This window comes from Bubalus bubalis, chromosome 16 (genome assembly GCF_019923935.1).
Source record: "Bubalus bubalis isolate 160015118507 breed Murrah chromosome 16, NDDB_SH_1, whole genome shotgun sequence".
In the NCBI taxonomy this organism is placed as follows: Eukaryota; Metazoa; Chordata; class Mammalia; order Artiodactyla; family Bovidae; genus Bubalus; species Bubalus bubalis.
Genome location: NC_059172.1, coordinates 4,294,056 through 4,312,445, shown reverse-complemented (window position 1 = coordinate 4,312,445; position 18,390 = coordinate 4,294,056). Strand labels below are relative to the sequence as shown.

At 38.0% G+C, this 18,390-nt stretch overlaps 2 protein-coding genes across 2 annotated transcripts; both read left to right on the top strand.

Annotated features, from left to right (window-relative positions):
• The first annotated feature begins 3,588 nt into the window (after nucleotides 1-3,588).
• On the top strand, nucleotides 3,589-4,551 carry LOC102394152 (olfactory receptor 5AL1-like). Its single transcript, XM_044928941.2, has one exon. The coding sequence runs from the start codon at nucleotides 3,610-3,612 to the stop codon at nucleotides 4,549-4,551; it is 942 nt and encodes a 313-aa protein (XP_044784876.2). The 5' UTR covers nucleotides 3,589-3,609.
• Nucleotides 4,552-15,733: 11,182 nt separating this feature from the next.
• LOC102394474 (olfactory receptor 5AL1-like) lies at nucleotides 15,734-16,675 on the top strand. The gene has a single exon (XM_025266310.3). The coding sequence runs from the start codon at nucleotides 15,734-15,736 to the stop codon at nucleotides 16,673-16,675; it is 942 nt and encodes a 313-aa protein (XP_025122095.3).
• The last annotated feature ends 1,715 nt before the right edge of the window (nucleotides 16,676-18,390 follow it).

The following is an 18,390-nucleotide window of genomic DNA, read 5'->3' as shown; positions in this document are numbered from 1 at the left end:
AAGTATTATTAAGGAATTAGTGGCTGCAAAAATGTATATAAGAGGAGGACTTAAACTGCTTTGAAATCCTCTACGAGGAAGTGATTCAATAGAAGAGAGAAAATTAAGTAGAAGAATAATCAGGCAAATAGAATGATGGCAGAGGAAAAGTGTTCTAGGAAGAGCATAAAGGATGTATAAAATTTTGTCTCATATTTAAATATATACAGCAATTTGGAATACCTGTGACATAGAAACTAGATAAAAAATGTTTCAGGAGGCACCTGATCTGAGATGCAGAAATGAAGTTTTCAAGAGCTATTCTAGAAAGAACTTGAAGTTTATCCAAATGACAATGGGAAGACACTGAAGGATTTCATCAGGACAAAATAAGAATAAAGTTTCTGTAAAATTTCATATAAGCTGATAACTGAGGAACAGAGAACAATGACTGACTGGAGACAAGACTAAAAGTTCGATTTCATTTGCAAAAAAATAAACAAACAAAGCATCATTGTGCTTGGACCAATAAAGCAATAAATATGAGCAGATTTGAAAATTGTGTAAGGGATAAATTGTTAGTGTTGTCATTGTTTAGTCACTCAGTCGTGTCCGACTCGTTGGAGTAGCCCACCTGTAGCCCACCGGGCTCCTCTGTCCATGGGATTTCCCAGGCAAGAATACTAGAGTGGGTTGCTATTTCCTCCTCCAGGGGATCCTCCCAACACAGGCATTGAACCCGCATCTACTGGGTCTCCTGCTTTGACAGGCAGATTCTTTATCAGTAGTAAGGGGGCAAATTGAACATGGGCATGAGGATCAGGAAAGCATAGTAAAAGAAACCGCTCTCTGATTTGGAGAGCAAATGGATAATGGCACTGTTCATTTTGACTCTTTGTGACCCTATGGACTACAGCCTGCCAGGCTCCTCTGTCCATGGAATTCTCCAGGCAAGAATACTGTAGTGGGTTGCCATTTCCTCCTCCACGGGATCTTCCCTACCCAGGGATCGAACCCACTTCTCTTATGTCTCCTGCATTGGCAGGCAGATTCTTTACCACTAACGCCATCTGGGAAGCCCGTTCATTGTGCTAGGAAATATATATTCCAAGTCTTATGTTTTGGGTCCCATGTGCAGAAATATCAAGTTATTTTCTGTGTGCAATACTTTTGATGAAAGTATTTTTACTTTTGATAAATGGTAATTTCTGAGAGATATTTAGATGTATAAACCTATAGCAGAAAAAAGATAATTGGAAAATTAATTTATTAATATATTTGCTCATAATCTGCATATAGATGCCTATCCAGCACATAGGATTGGATAACTGATCCAAGAAGGTGCCAAAAAGAGAAGAAGGAGCTTTGGCGAGAACATGAAGAACATGCCTTCTAAAGCATAGTAATAGGAACAGACTCCAAGGTTGAGAATCAAAATGAACAAATAAATTAAAAAGACTGCTTTAGAATGCAAACTTGTATTCAATAGAGTTCAGTGCTACAGTGCTGCGGAAAAATACAGGTTTTATTGGATTTGAAAATAGGGAAATTGATAATAAACATGCGCAGGGAATGTTTTTGTTGTTTTAATGGGAAAGAGAGGTGGATCACACCTTGTTAAGTTATAAATGGAGCTTCCAAGGTGGCACTAGTGGTAAAACAGTCTGCCTGTCAATGCAGGAGGCATAAGAGATGCAGGTTACATATCTGAGTTGTGAAGATCCCTTGGAGTATGAAATGGTAACCCACTCCAATATCTTTGCCTGGAAAATTCCATGGACAGAGGAGCCTTGTGGGCTACAATTCGTTGGATCACAAAGAGCCACTCTAATGGCAGAAAGTGCTTCTTGATGAAGGTGAAAGAGGAGAGTGAAGAAGTTGGCTTAAAACTCAACATTAAAAAAACTAAGATCATGGCATCCAGTCCCAACTGTTCATGGCAAATAGAAGAGGAAAAAGTGGAAACTGGCAAATTTTACTTTCTTGGGCTCCAAAATCACTGTGGACAGTGCCTGAAGCGTTGAAATTAAAAGATGCTTGCTTCTTGGAAGAAAAGCTATGACAGGTCTAGGCGGCATATTAAAAAGCCAAGACATCACTTTGTTGACAAAGGTCCGTATAGTCAAAGCTATCATTTTTCCCAGTAGTGGTGTATAAATGTGAGAGTTGGACCATAAAGAAGGTTGAGTGCAAAAGAATTTATGCTTCAAAGTGTTGTGCTGGAGAAGACTCTTGAGAGCCCCTTAGACTGCAAGGAGATCAAACCAGTCAATCCTAAAGGAAATCAACCCTGAATATTCACTGAAAGGACTGATGCTGAAGTTGAAGCTGCAATACTTTGGCCACCTGATGTGAAGAGCAGCCTCATTGATAAAGATCCTGGTGCTGGGAAAGATTGAGGACAGGAGAAGAAGAGGATGAGATAGGGTAAGATGTTTGGATGACATCAATGACTCAAAGCACATGAATTTGAGCAAATTCTTGGAGAGAGTGAAGGACAGGGATGCCTGGCATTTTGCAGTCCATGGAGTCACAAAGATTCAGATACAACTTAGCAACTGAAAATAGCTATAAATATATTTGAGAAATTGGGGACAGATACCTGTTCCAATAAGTTTGGTTGAAAATTGGTGATGGGAACAGAAAGAGAAAGGAATAACCAAGATAAGTTTTCAAGGGAATGTCAACCCAAATTTAACATGGGAGGAGCTCTTATGTTTATTTTGTCATGTTTTAAGGTGCATGTGAAGTAACCTGAGACAATACAATGATAAAGAAAAATCATATTAACTTATCCTCTGCCCTGTTAAGAAAGGATGGGAACAAATTCAGTTGTACCAGTTTTTGAGCATTGAGAATCCACCTTGGATCTGTATCAATCTTCTGTGAAATGAGGTTCTTCTAAATGCTGTCCAAATGGTATTCACTTGGGACCATTTAATACTCAAGATAGAGCTTAAAAACATATACCTTAATTATTTGCAAACATTTTAAAATCTGGAAAATTGTTCATTGATGTGTATTTTCCCAAAAGATACCTAGAAAGTTTCACAATGCAGTTTTCCTAAATATCAATATTATGTATGTACTGAAAAAATAGAACATAAAAATAAACAAAATGGAGAAAATTTTAATATTATACCAAACTGGTTCCCTAAAGATACATACTATTAGTATTTTGATTTTGGACTTACACTTTCCATGCTTGATTTTTCTAATTTTTAATATTCTTGTGAAATGATCAAATGAGTTCTGTGAAAGAAATTTACAACTTAAGAAATTATGTTAATGTATTTACTATCAAAGAAATTTTATATTCTGAATGCTTTTTTTTCCCTTTAAAGAAAAGTACAACACAGGCTTTGCTATTTTATTGATTATAAAATTTTAATTGAAATTCTCCCTTTCTTCTTGTACAGCTTCTTAGTGGAATTTCCGCATATTTTTTACAGTAAATTCACAAGTAAATCTACACATAAGTCAGAGCCCTTATCAAGATTCAACTTTAACTGAATTAAGCATAACATCCTGGAGAGCCAGAGATACCTCTCACACTTAATCATTCCTTACGGAGTCAAGATTATTCAGAGTGTGTGCTCTGGTGGAATTTACTGTAGAACTGTTTGTTTCATGGCAGAAAGCAATCATTCAGCAGTTACTGAGTTCATCCTCTTAGGCCTCACGGATAACCCAGAGCTTCAGCTCATTTTCTTTTGTGTTTTATTGTTGATCTACTTGATTACTGTCCTGGGTAATTTTGGTTTGATTGTGCTAATACAAGTGAGTCCTCAACTTCACACGCCCATGTATTTTTTCCTCTGTCATCTGGCTTTTGTGGATTTTTATGGTTCCTCCACCATCACACCAAACACCCTTGTAAACACTTTTCGTGAAATTAAAAGCGTGTCATTTTATGCATGTGCCACTCAAGTGTGTGGCTTTATCACATTTTCAGTTTGGGAATTATTAATGCTGTCGGTCATGGCTTATGATCGGTACGTGGCAATATGCCACCCTTTACTCTATGTGGTTCTTATGCCTAGGAAACTCTGCATCCAAATGGTCACCAGCTCTTATATTTATGGATTCCTGGTGGGATTCATACAAGCAGTGGCTACATTCCACATGGCTTTCTGTGGCCCTAATGTGATCAACCAGTTCTACTGTGATGATGTTCCTTTGATTGCTCTGGCCTGCTCTGATACGCGAGTTAAAGAGCTGATGTTATTAGCCATTGCAGGATTCAATGTCTTCTGTTCCCTTCTCATTGTTCTCACATCCTATGTGTTCATCGTCTTTGCCATCATGAGGATCCATTCTGCTGTAGGGAGACAGAAAGCCTTTTCTACCTGCGCCTCTCACCTGTTTTCTATTACTATGTATTATGGGACCCTCAGTTTTATGTACCTGCAGCCCAAGTCAAGCCACTCACTAGATAAAGACAAATTTGCCTCAGTTTTCTATACTGTGGTGATTCCTATGCTAAATCCACTGATCTACAGCTTGAGGAATTGGGAGGTAAAAAATGCTTTGAGAAAAATAACTGAAAAGATGTATTTGAATAAAAAATAAGAATAATGTTGTTACTAAAGATATGCCGGGTATAGATTTAAGTTCAGTTCAGTCACTCAGTCACAGCCACCTCTTTGCCACCCCATGGACCGCAGCACTCCAGGCCTCCCTGTCCATCACCAACTCCCGGAGTCTACCCAAACTCATGTCCATCGAGTCGGTGATGCCATTCAGCCATCTCATCTTCTGTCATCTTTTCTCCTCCTGCCCTCAATCTTTCCCAGCATCAGGGTCTTTTCCTTTTTTTTTTTTAATTTAAATTTATTTATTTTAATTGGAGGCTAATTACTTTACAATACTGTATTGGTCTTTTCAAATGAGTCAGCTCTTTGCATCAGGTGGCCGGATTATTGGAGTTTCAGATTCAACATCAGTCCTTCCAAAGAACACCCAGGGTTGATCTCCTTTAGGATGGACTGGTTGGACCTCCTACAGTCCAAGGGACTCTCGAGAGTCTTCTCCAACACCACAGTTCAAAAGCATCAATTCTTTGGTGCTCAGCTTTCTTTATAGTCCAACTTTCACATCCATACATGACTACTGGAAAAACCATAGCTTTGACTAGACGGACCTTTGTTGGCAAAGTAATGTCTCTGCTTTTCAATATGCTATCTAAGTTGGTCATAACTTTCCTTCCAAGGAGTACGCATCTTTTAATTTCATGGCTGCAATCACTATCTGCAGTGATTTTGGAGCCCAAAAGAATAAAATCAGCCACTGTTTCCACTGTTTCCCCATCTATCTGCCATGAAATGATGGGACCAGATGCCATGATCTTAGTTTTCTGAATGTTGAGGTTTAAGCCAACTTTTTCACTCTCTTCTTTCACTTTCATCAAGAGACTCTTTAGTTCTTCTTCAATTTCTGCCATAAGGGTACAGATGTAGGACATTTAAAATCAAGGCTTGTACAATGATTCAGTATCAATAGGCAGAGGAACCTTTGTCCTTTGTCACTCAGTTTGCTGATGTCTTATTTCCTCCTTGAAAACAGATATTTTCCTATTTTGTCTTGCATGTAGTAGATACCTCATAAATATTTTAATGGTCTAATTCTAAAAGGGAGATAGAAATTATCCATTGTCTTTGAACATAAAATGCTTTGTCAATAGAGATAAAAAATAAAACACTTTAAAATCATAATTTTGTCTCATTTCTCCCTAATATTGAGGATTTGGGGCTATCTTGACAGACACAAACTATACAAATAGTATAAACACTGTGTAATTTTTTTCCTCCACATTGAACCAAAGTTAAATATAATACGTTGCTTGGTTAAAGTGTTTTGGTTTTAAAATGTCCGTAAAATGACTTATTATTATATTTACAGTGTTACATTTATATGGTTGTGCATGTTTTGAAAGGCTTTATTTTTTAGAGAAGGTTTATATTTACAACAAAATTGAGAGAGAGATGCAGAGCTTTGGTCTTATACCCCTTACTGTCACAGATGCATAACCTCCCAGTTATCAACACCACTCACCAAAATGGTGCACTTGTTCCAATAGATGAATCTTCATTGATGTATCTTAATCATGCAATGTCCATAATTTACCTTAGGTTTCACTCTAGGTATTGTGCATTCTGTGATTCTGGTCAAATGTGTAATGACTTAATCCCTCATTGCACTTCTGCACAGAGTATTTTCACTGCCCTAAAGGTCCTCTCTGCTCTGTCTATTCATCTTGTCCCCACTGCCCTCACCCATGGCAAACATGGATTTTCTGATCATCTCCGATGTTTTGCCTTTTCCAGAATGTCATAGAGTTGTAATTATATAGTATGTAGCTTTCTCTGGTTGTCTTTTTTCACTTAGTAACATGCATCTAAGTTTCCTCTGTGTCTTTTCAGAGCTAATAGCTCATTTCTTTTTAGCTTTGAATAACATTCCTTTGTCTGGATGTACCACAGTTTATTTATCAGTTCACCTACTGAAGGACATCTTGGTTGCTTCAAAATTTTAACAATTATGAATAAATCAGCCATAAATATCTTTATGCATATTTTTATGTAGATGCATGTTTTCAAATCCTTTGGATAAATTGTTGATTTGTATGGTAAAAAATGTGTTTATTTTTGTATTAAACAGCCAAACTCTCCTGGTTGAACATTTTAACATGATCATTTAAGCACAGTCCTTTTATGTTCAGCCTGCACTTTAGCTCCACTGATTACTTCTGGGTGCAGTGACATAAATTTTATTCTGCATGATTACTGAGAAATTAATTGCCCCATATTTGTTAATTTATATTAATAGTTTGTGCAGTTTCCCACTGGCAGTAGCATTATCACTGGGCACAGAAGTTCTAAAGATGCCATATGAAGGCCTGTGTTTCATATATATTTTTCCTGGCTCCGTTGTGCATGAGTACCCCTAATTTCTTAAGCAAATCAGAGTTGATCACCTTAACTGGCCCACGAAGTCCTTCCTGTCTGCCAGTCTGTTGGTGTGAAGTAGTCAAAGATTCCAGTTTCTCAAAACACTAATTGAACTGCTAGTGCAAATATTTGCCCTCCAGGATGCTCATCCTACAATCCAGAGAGCCTAATATGATAGGAATAGGAGACATAAAATCAGAAAATTGGTCACAGGACGTAATGATAATGATCAATTCTGCTATAATGTGTTTGTTTCCAGACCCATGATCCCATGCTATTAGGGACACTGTAACTTATGTTCTCATCGGTTCATTACCTACAGCGTATCATGGAGGACGGTACGCCAATGCAGCCAAATCATTTTCTGAGCTGGTGACTTGGCTGTGTGGTCAGGTTGCCATTCATAAGTCCAATCAAGCCAACTGAGTCTTGACAGGAGATAATTGGTTAATACCATTATTATATGCCATGGCCATGTCAAACTTTCATTGCTGTGGAGTGAGTGTATTTCTTCTGAGGGAATATTGTATGGCTTATTATTTAAAGAACAAAATGCCCTTTAAACTATTGAAAGATGACACATCCTAGGATAATGAGTAGTGGGAAGAAAAATTCCTTTTCAATCTATTGATTTCAGTAAGGACGAACTGCTGTTCCGCCCAACATTGAAGGGGTCTGATATAACTGTTGCATCATGTGTTTCTGATTTTTATCTCAAAAGAGGGGTGCCACATTCAGGGCTTGGCATAGGTCTCTGCTTCTAACAGATTGGGCACTCAGCATTGGCAGCAGTAGGAAGGAGCCATGTTTTGGGGAACATACATGGTCTTCATTCCTGACACTGTGATTATGCTGTCCATGATGTCCCTGGGGCTTTGAGGCAGAAGGGAAGGTGGTGAGTATGCCTGTGATGGGTTTTCCAACCCTTCTCATCAGTGCAGACCTCTTCTGCAGTAGTTACTTCTTGCTGTTTAGTCACTAAGCCATGTTCTATTCTTTGTGGCCCCACAGACTGGAGCCCACCAGGCTCCTTGTCCATGGGATTTCCCAGGCAAGAATACTGCAGTGGGTTGCCATTTTCTTCTCCAGGTGGTCTTCCTGATCCAAGGATCAAAGTCTTATCTCCTGCTTAGCAAGCAGATTCTTTACCACTGAGCCACCTGGGAAGCCCAGTGACTCCTTGGAAGTTTAAAATAAAAAATAAATCAGCATGATTTGTGCTTTTCACAAGTTCATCTAAAGTCCTCTTCTTCAAATGCCATGTTCTCGGACACTTGATATCCTCAGTCCATAAACAAGTGTCCAGCACTATTTATCACCATCTATGGGTCAGAGAGTGGCCATGATCTTCAGGCCACAATCTCCCCATTTGAAATGGGGCTTCCCTGGTGGCTCAGACAGTAAAGTGTCTGCCTGCAATGTGGGAGACCCGGGTTGGATCCCTGGGTGGGGAAGATCCTCTGGAGAAGGAAATGGTAAACCCACTCCAGTACCTTTGCCTGGAAAATCCCATGGACAGAGGAGCCTGGTATGCTACAGTCCGTGGGGTCGCAAAGAGTTGGACACGCCCGAGCGACTTAAAAAAAAAAAAAAAAAAGGGTCAGAGAGTGGCCATGATCTTCAGGCCACAATCTCCTCATTTGAAATAGAAGACCATATTCGACCCACTGAGATAAACTGCTTTCACCACTATCATTTGGGACCACCTCTGTTTCCTATATGGTGTAAAAGCCCTTTGCATTTGGCTCAAATCTTATTTGTGCGTGTGTGCTCAGTCAGGTCAGACTCTGTGACTCCTTGGACTGTAGCCCACCAGGCTCTTCTGTTCATAGAATTTTCCAGTGGGTTGTCATTTTTTACTCCAAGAAATCTTTCCAACCTAGGAACTGAACCCCCATCTCTTGCATCTCCTGTTCGCTACCACTCTTGCCACTCCAATTATTTGGAACCTATTTCTTTGGACCCTCTTAAGCTCCAAATTAAAAAGCAGAGACATTACTTTGCCAACCAAGGTCCATCTAGTCAAGGCTATGGTTTTTCTAGTAGTCATGTATGAATGTGAGAGTTGGACTGTGAAGAAATCTGACTGCTGAAGAATTGGTGCTTTTGAACTGTATTGTTGGAGAAGACTCTTGAGAGTTCCTTGGACTGCAAGGAGATCCAACCAGTCCATTCTGAAGGAGATCAACCCTGGGTGTTCTTTGGAAGGAATGATGCTAAAGCTGAAACTCCAGTACTTTGGCCACCTCATGCAAAGAGTTGAGTCATTGGAAAAGACTCTGATGCTGGGAGGGATTTGGGGCAGGAAGAGAAGGTGATGACAGAGGATGAGATGGCTGGATGGCATCACCAACTCGATGGATGTGAGTTTGAGTGAACTCTGGGAGTTGGTGATGGACAGGGAAGCCTGGCGTGCTGCGATTCATGGGGTCGCAAAGAGTTGGACACGACTGAGCGACTGAACTGAACTGAACTGAAGCTCCAAATATTATTTGGGACCTCCTAATTTGGAACCTCTAGCTTATTAAACTGTAGCACAGACTGTGTGGGGGTCTGTGTGGCAGAGACAGGCAATATAAAATCTGCATCCCTTGTTCATATAATTTGTTACTAACATCTCAACCTAATTTAACCAGGTTGTAAGCGAATGACTTCCATTTGATGGATTCCTATTGGGCTTGGCTGAAATTTGAGTTGGTGGATCCTGTAATATCCAGCATAGAATAAGCAGCAGATGCTAAATGTTTACTTGCTGTCTTATCATCTGGCACTTAGTTTCTAATAGGGTGCACTAGAACACAGAACACCATTTTATTTCTTCATCAGAAGGTTTGGCTTTTCTCCAAGGCCTGTGCAGTAATGCTGATTTCAGTTTTCCAGAGACTCAAACATCATTGTTTGCCAACACAGATATTTCCAACATCTTTGGATTACTTGCAGAAGCTACTCTTTTTGAGATTAAATAAAATCTGGTAGTCTTTCAAAATATCCAACATGTAGCTGAGAGCTACAGTGCCTGTGACGTGCCTTATTCAATAGAATGCTTAAAAGTGTACAACTTCCAAGGCTAGAACTTTTTTCCAGGGAAATTTTAAATGTTTGAACTCAAGCACCATATTTTCATTGGAAGCCCAAGCCAGACACTCATCACATGGACCACATCCAGCTGTCAGCCTCATCAAGTATAATATCAGCCATGTGACTGAGGTCTTCACAGACCATTCAGACAGCCTACTGCCCAGCTGACACCACAATGTGGAGAGAGATTGTCCATAGCCCGCAGGATTATGAGAGATAATAAATCATTGTTGCTTCAGGTCTCTAAAACTTGGGGGTTTTCTTTAAAAAAGCTATTAGATAGTTGAAGCAATAGTGATCATAAAATGAATTGCAAAAAACTTTGAAGTGAAATGAACTCTAACAAGAAATCCTGAAGATAGATTTTATGATTTTGACAGAAGGAAAATGTTTAAAATATTTTCCTAAAATAATTGAGGAATGTATTTTAGACACTCATAGCCTTGTTCATGCTGATAGAGCTCTTTTAAACTTTCTTGAATTTCTACCAAGCCTCTAAGAAAAACTACAGAGTTAAATCATTACAGATTGGTTAGAAATAAACTGCAAACAAATATGATGACTTCTGTACAATTTATGTTTAAGGCTCTTTGTCATTTATGCTTTTATTCTACTAGAGAAAATGGTGTTATAAAAACCATAACAGTCTTCCTAGGATAAAATGTTCACATTTAATAATAACTGTTCTTTCTTTGTAATAAGCATTGTCTATGAATTTTTCATCTGTATGTGTTTCTATTTATCACTCTATACATGTGTGGAATGAGGAGAATTTGTTAGAGAGTTTGAAGAAAATAAATGCTCATTTCTATCTGATTTGCATGCCTTTAAGTGCTATTAGACTTCAGGAAAAAATAAAGTTAATTTTAAATTATTTTCTTCTTTGAACAGAATGTTCAAACAACAGTTTTCTGAGACTGAACTAAATGTGCCTCCAAGCTTCTAAACTCATAGCTTAATTGTTATCCCTTACAACCCAACAGATAATTGAGTGGATTGCAGATGTAGGGCTGGATCTTTGGTGCACTATAAACTATTACTCATTAGCCTTGCAAAGTCCAACAGCAAAGTTAACTCACTGCTTTAATGTGCACTGACTTCTTATAAACTTAAAACTTGAATAAGGCTCATGTGCATGTATGCGTGCTAAGTCACTTCAATCGTGTCTGACTCTTTGCGACCCTGTGGACCGTAGCCCACCAGGCTCCTCTGTCCAAGGGATTTTCCAGGCAAGAATACTGAAGTGGGTTACCATGTCCTTCTACAGGGTATCTCCCGACCTAGGGTTTGAACTCCTGTTTTTTATGTATCCTGCATTGGCAGGAGAGTTCTTTACCACTAGTGCCCCTGCAAACCCCAATAAATCTCATACTAAAGCATAAAAAGTACATAAAAACAGTTAAACTTTTCTGAGTTTTTTTCCCACATGTTAAAATAATCTTTGCTAGTAATTATTAATGTTTTATTTTACTTAGATTCAGCAGAATGATCTGAAACATCAAGTGATCAATCCCTGTGTGTTAAGCAAACTGAGTCCCAAAAGATCAGCCATAATGATTGTTTATGCTGTGAGACATCATTACATTGTTTTGTTCAGAAATTGCTTAAAATTATGCAACACAGGGAACACATTCTGGAGGGACCAACGAATAATACAAATTATACTCACTACAGTTAAATAATGTTAAATTTTGATGACATTCACAGAGTTTGCCACAAGGTATATTGGACACCTTTTTGGTTTCATTTTGGGTTGCTCAGAGGCAGCAGGCAGTGAGGAAAAATCAAGGTAACTGAAGTAGTAGAAAAGGGTTTAGGGTAACACAAAACTTGTATTTATGTGCCCCATTATTCTACTAGTATATTTGAATTTTCTAAACAGTGCTAGCTCCTACAAGGTTTGGGGGAGATGAAAAATAACTATCTGTTTTTTCAAAAATTTGAAATTTAGATTATTTTACAAAGTAATTAATAGTTTCATTCAATGAATGAATTGTTAGACGTAACACTTGAGAAGTGATGAGACACCTCTAGGAAGAAGTGAAATTTCACCCGAGATCTGATGGATACATAGAAAGATAAAGCCAACTAGATTGTGAAGACAGAAGGAAGTGTTTCTGCTTCAACTATGTACAAAATTCATGATCACATCTGAGAAACCGACAGTACTCATGATGGCTGAAGCCTGGGAATTACATGAAAACGCCACAAGAAGTGAGACTACTCTGAAAAGAAGGGGTTGCTTATCAAAGGTTAAGTTAGCCAATCTTTGGGACTCTATCCTATGTCAATAGGAAATAGTAAGCTATGATTTGCATGTTAGAAAGTACACTCTAGTTACAATGAACAGAGAAAGGATGAATAAGATAAATGTTTGGACAATAATACAGTAAGTTGTGATAGAGGCTTAAATTTCAAGTAGACAGATTTGGGAAAAAATAGGTTAAATAATTAGTATGTTCAATATCTAATTTTTATCAGTGGAGTTTAGAAAGATATATGAAGTATATTTTCTTGGCTTTGTGCCTGAATAACTGACTGGAAGATGACACCACTTACTGAGTTAGAAAATGCACGCTTCAAAGCAGACAAAAATATAGGATGGTTTTTGAATTGCTGAATTCTCTTTTGAGCATGCTATATTTAGGAACTTTGGGAATACCTAAATGAAGTTGTCTGTGAATCTCTTGAATACATACCTAGAGATCAGAGGTGAAATCTGGCCTAGAAATTTAGACTTTTGTGACACAAAAGTGGCAACCATCCCCAGAACATTTGATGAGAGCTTCAGAAGAGTGTGCAAAAAATGACACAGGATGGCTTAGGAACGAAATGTAAAGTAATGCTTTAATTAAAACATAAACACAGGGTGAGTGGAGCCACAAGAAGAGTAAACATGGACAGAAAGATGGGATTCTGATGACTTGCCAACCAAACCAAACCAAAACAATGGTTTTCATGAAAAGTAATGTCAATGATATCTGGGGCTACATAGACAACATAAAAGAAGTCTCCATTGCCTATGGAAGAAGGAGATAGTTTGTGAACTTGGAATGAGTAATTGTATAACAATTATGGTGAGAACAATTTCAGAATACAAGTTGATATATAAATGCTAAAAATAAAGCAAATGACTCTCCAGGATGTTTAGTACTGAAAGAATGAAGAGGACAGTGGTTGATGGATAAAGGAAAAGGAAAAGAAGTCACAGGTCATTAGTAATGATTTCAGCATGTATCTTGTTTTTAAACTGATGGGGAAGATCAAATAAATTAGTAGAGGATGAACATATGGGATGAACAAAACAGCTTGGGAACCAAAATATTAGTTTATACATTAGAAAGAGAACTTGTATGTTGTGAATAGTCATTGTGGCAATTGATCACAGAGTCTAAGCTGTTTAGGGTGAGCATTGAATAAAGGAGGCAACAGTAGGTAAAGAATACTTAGTGTTAAAGTGATTGAGTGGATACATAAAAGGTTGTAGTGTCATAACTGATGTGAAAGGAAAGTTCCGAAAGTTGTGGTCATAGGATAAGTTTTTGATTTTGGATAGCTACTATTTTATCAATTGTCACATAAAGCAAGCTTCAAAATGGAATCACGGTAGTAGGATGCTCAAGTGGAATAGCAGTGGGGTCCCTGATTCCAAGATCAAGGATCTAAGAAGCCAAGGTATGAAATAAGTGGTGTTCATGACGCTGATGGCAAATTTGTGGAAGATAAACATGATGGCATCAGTACCTGAGCCTTTAGTGAATAAGAGGGAGCGACCTCGATGCATATGTGATGACAGTGAATATGGGGACAAGCCTCTAGGCATCAGAGAAGTGTACCTGAATGCAAGGCATAGCAAAAAACAGGAAAGAATGTCCCAGCATGAACAATGCCTTATTTCACCTGCCAGATTTAACATATGTGGATAGTTTCAAATGGAACAGCCTTTTGAAACCTGGAGAAAAATACATTTCAAGGATGATCCAAGTTTCAGTTGAAAGAGAGGAAAGTAAAATGACTGAAGATATTGGTGAGTTTGGTAACGTCAGAGCAAGAGCTACACAGACTCCAACACATCAGAGAAATATAAGTACTAGAAAAATTAACAGCCAGGAAAGGTAATGATCTGAGATCACAAGTCAACGAGGCAATGGAAAAAGACCTCAAAATATTGCAAAAAGAATAAGCTACAGTCATGGGTGTAATGGGATTGCACAGTCTTTTCTTTTGAGAACAAGCCTAAATCTGAATACTATTAATACTGATGGAATGAAAAACCATGTGTGCATGCTCGGTCATGTCTGACTCATGGACGGTAGCCAGCCAGGCTCCTCTGTCCATGGGCTTTTCCAGGTAAGAATACTGGAGTGATTTGCCATTTCCTCCTCCAGGGGATCGTCCAACACAGGGATACAACCCTTGTCTCCCCCATCTCCTGCATTGGCAGGAGGATTCTTTGCTACTGCGCTGCCATGTGGGAAGCCCATTTTTTTTTTTTAACTGAGGAAGTTCTTTTATTTATTTATTTATTTAAATATAAATTTATTTATTCTAATTGGAGGCTAATTACTTTACAATATTGTATTGGGAAGCCTATTTTAAGAGCTAAAATTTGCTCACTTAACACATACTGCATGAAAGGCACTATTTTAAGCACTTAAGGTGGACAAACTTAGAGATCGCCTTTCCAAAATTTTCTGATTAATGGGGAAATTCTTGCCTTTATGAAAAGAGTTCATTTCTATAAACTATGAACTGAGGTCAGGGAGTCCAGAACTAGTTCATGAGCTATTTTGCTTCACCCCACACTAATCATGAAATAGCAAGAGGGTTTAAGCTCCCACTCTCAGCTTCCATCTGAAAATGAAGACGATAGCTTATCACCAGTTGATAGGGTTGATGGAAAGATGATCTGAGATGAAGTAGTAGAAAAATTTTAAAAATCAAACATATCTGCTCAAATGAAGATCATTAAAAGCTGTTTCTTTTAATAAGCCAGAAACCGGTTTTTAGTTCTACAAAATTATCTTGATTTTTTCTTCTCCTGTTTTGCATTTAGATGTTAGGAGCCACCTGATAAATATGTTTTCTGAATTATTTTAATGTAATTTTAATCATCCCATGCATATTTCAGCAAAAGCAAGACTATCTATGTTTCTAAGGGCTTTTCTCCCTTTACTTCCCAAATATTACCTAGTAATTGAAAGAAAACTAGAAATCATAGTAAGAGAACAAAATAAAATAAAAATCATCCTGAACAGTTGATATAAAGATGGTCAGAATTTAAAATTACCTTTCACACTACCCCTTCTGAAATTATTTTTTAATTTATTGTTTTCTGTTAATTAACAATTTTCAAAGAATTATCATTTTTGTTTGAAGTATTTCAATAATTTAAAAAATATTTGTGCTCAAATAACTGTCTTTATTTTCTTTTATTAAAAATAGATAAGAAATTATTCAATTATGTTAGATTTTAAATATTATGCCATGTTTCTATCTTTCCAAACCCCACAGAATTTCATACTTTGGAAATTCTGCCGAGAACAAATCACTTCATTCTGAAACCAGAATTTGCATGGAGAGTCTCCTTTGAATGTGCAACATAAGATCAGGGTAGATCAGAATCAGTTCCCAACATCTGCTTGATTATCTCTAAGGGAGACAAGAATACTCAGACTGTGTGGTCTAGGGGTTTTATTGTTAAAAACAAAAGTTAAATCTCTACCATGGCAAAAGGCAATTATTCTGCAGTGTCTGAGTTTATCCTCTTGGGACTCACAGATAATCCAGAACTTCAAGCCACTCTCTTTGGTGTGTTCCTAGTAATCTATTTTGCTAGTGTCCTGGGTAATCTTGGTTTGATTGTGCTAATACAAGTCAGCCCGCAGCTTCACACACCCATGTATTTTTTTCTCAGCCACCTGGCTTTTATTGATTTTTCTTTTACTTCGTCTGTCACCCCAAACACCTTGGTGAATTTCCTGTGTGAAGTTAAAAGTATAACATTTTATGCATGTGCCATTCAGGTGTGCTGCTTCATCACATTTGTAGTTTGTGAACAGTATTTGCTCTCAGTCATGGCCTATGACAGGTATGTTGCCATTTGCAACCCTTTACTCTATGCCATCCTCATGCCTAAAAAGCTCTGTAATCGGATCATTGCTAGCACATATATTTATGGATTCATTGTGGGTCTTGTGCAGACAGTCGCAACATTCCTCTTGTCTTTCTGTGGCTCCAATAGGGTCAACCACTTCTACTGTGATGACGTTCCCTTGGTCACGCTGGCTTGCTCTGACATTCATGTCAAAGAGCTGATGCTGTTAATCATTGCTGGGGTCAACACCCTTTGCTCTCTACTGATTGTGATCATTTCTTATATCTTCATCCTCTTTGCCATTCTGAGAATCCGTTCTGCTGAAGGAAGGCAAAAAGCCTTTTCTACCTGTGTTTCCCATCTCACCTCCATCACCATATTTTATGCAACAATCATTTTTATGTACCTCCTGCCCAATTCAAGCCATTCTCTGAACACAGATAAATTTGCTTCGGTGTTCTACGTGGTAGTGATTCCCATGTTAAACCCATTGATCTACAGCTTGAGGAATCAGGAAGTAAAGAATGCACTGAAGAGAATTATAGAAAAGTTCCATTTGGCTATCAAATAACTGAAAAAATCAAGGACAGGGAGGAATCAGAGGACTTGGAGTTGTGGCTTATCTAGAGTCAAAATGCTGATAAATGATAGGGTCAAATTCCTCACTTCCAGTGTTCATATTTACTCAATATGTCTTACCCACTCTGTCATTCTTGGTGATTTACATGTGAAAGGCATTTTGTAAATTTTGAGGTGTTAAATTTAAAAGGAGAAAGAAACAGACAAACAAGGAAAGACAGCGAAACAGAGATAGAGATATCTTCAGTTCAGTTCAGTTGCTCAGTTGTGTCCGACTCTGCAACCCCATGAATCGCAGCATGCCAGGCCTCCCTGTCCATCACCAACTCCGGGGCTCACTCAGACTCACGTCCATCGAGTCAGTGATGCCATCCAGCCATCTCATCCTCTGTCGTCCCCTTCTCCTCCTGCCCCCAATCCCTCCCAGCATCAGAGTCTTTTCCAATGAGTTAACTCTTCACATGAGGTGGCCAAAATACTGGAGTTTCAGCTTTAGCATCAGTCCTTCCAAAGAACACCCAGGGCTGATCTCCTTCAGAATGGACTGGTTGGACCTCCTTGCAGGTATCTTAGAGATATCTTAACCTGTTTGAAAAGACATCTTTATGATTAAAGAAATGGAACATTGGGCATAGTGCCTTTATCTGAATTCTGTGTCATATGGGTCATACTAAGATAGACCAACATTTGGTATCTTATATTTCAAATTTGCTGCATAGATAATCTGGAAAAAAGGCAAAGATTAATAGCAAGATTTTTTTTTTTCCAACAGGCTGAATAATCTTCCTAACACTCCTCTACTTGCATTCAGCTCAAAGAGTAGCAAAAGCAGAGCCACCTTGACACTGAGCCCTTGGTGACCCCGATCCTGACACTGTGTCAGTTTAGCTCACTAGAGCTCTTTCCTGCCATATAACTCCTTGCTTGTTCTGTATCAATTGTGATTAGGAACATGGGCTCTTCCTTCATACAGTATGGCTAACAATTTTAGTTTTCCAACTAATAGCTGTTATCTTAGGTAAATTATTATATTTCACATCTCTTTTTCTTGGTTTCTTCATCTACAATAGTAATAGTTCCTTTGTCCTGGACTGATTGTGACGATTAAATAAGATTATGACTATAAAAGGCTTACATTGTTCATAGCACATGACAAGCGCTTCATAAGCATTAACTATTACACCTAATTAGTAACATAATTTTCAGCATTGTTATTGCATGTATAGCCTCTTTAGAAAGAGTTGGCAATGTGATATGCTTTATTTTAAAATCAACAAAATGAAAATATAAAAGCTAACAAGTTATTGTATTGTCATCATTAAAACAATTTCATTCCTTTTCATTTTTGTTCCAAATTGATATCAATGACTTTATAAGCTGTACATATTTAAAGTGCTCAATTTGATAAGTTTTGAAACATCACCACGTGAAAATGCTGAACAAGTTTGTCCCATCCCCCAAGGTTCCTCCTCCACTGACCCTGGGCAACCACCAACTGGTTCCTGTCACTATGATTGCTTTGCTATTCTCACATGCATGCTGCATACGCTAAGTTGCTTCAGTCATGTCTGACTGCTTATTTCCTACAGTTTTATATAAATGGAATCAGCAATATGAACTCTTTAAGACAGATAAATTTTATATTTCAGAAGTGCAAACAGCTTCGTGTTGAACATTTGGCATAATTATTCTCTAAAAGTGCATTGC

Coding starts and splice junctions, on each gene's coding strand:
- LOC102394152 (XM_044928941.2), top strand. CDS start 3,610: ATGGCAGAAAGCAATCATTCAGCAGTTACTGAGTTCATCCTCTTAGGC.
- LOC102394474 (XM_025266310.3), top strand. CDS start 15,734: ATGGCAAAAGGCAATTATTCTGCAGTGTCTGAGTTTATCCTCTTGGGA.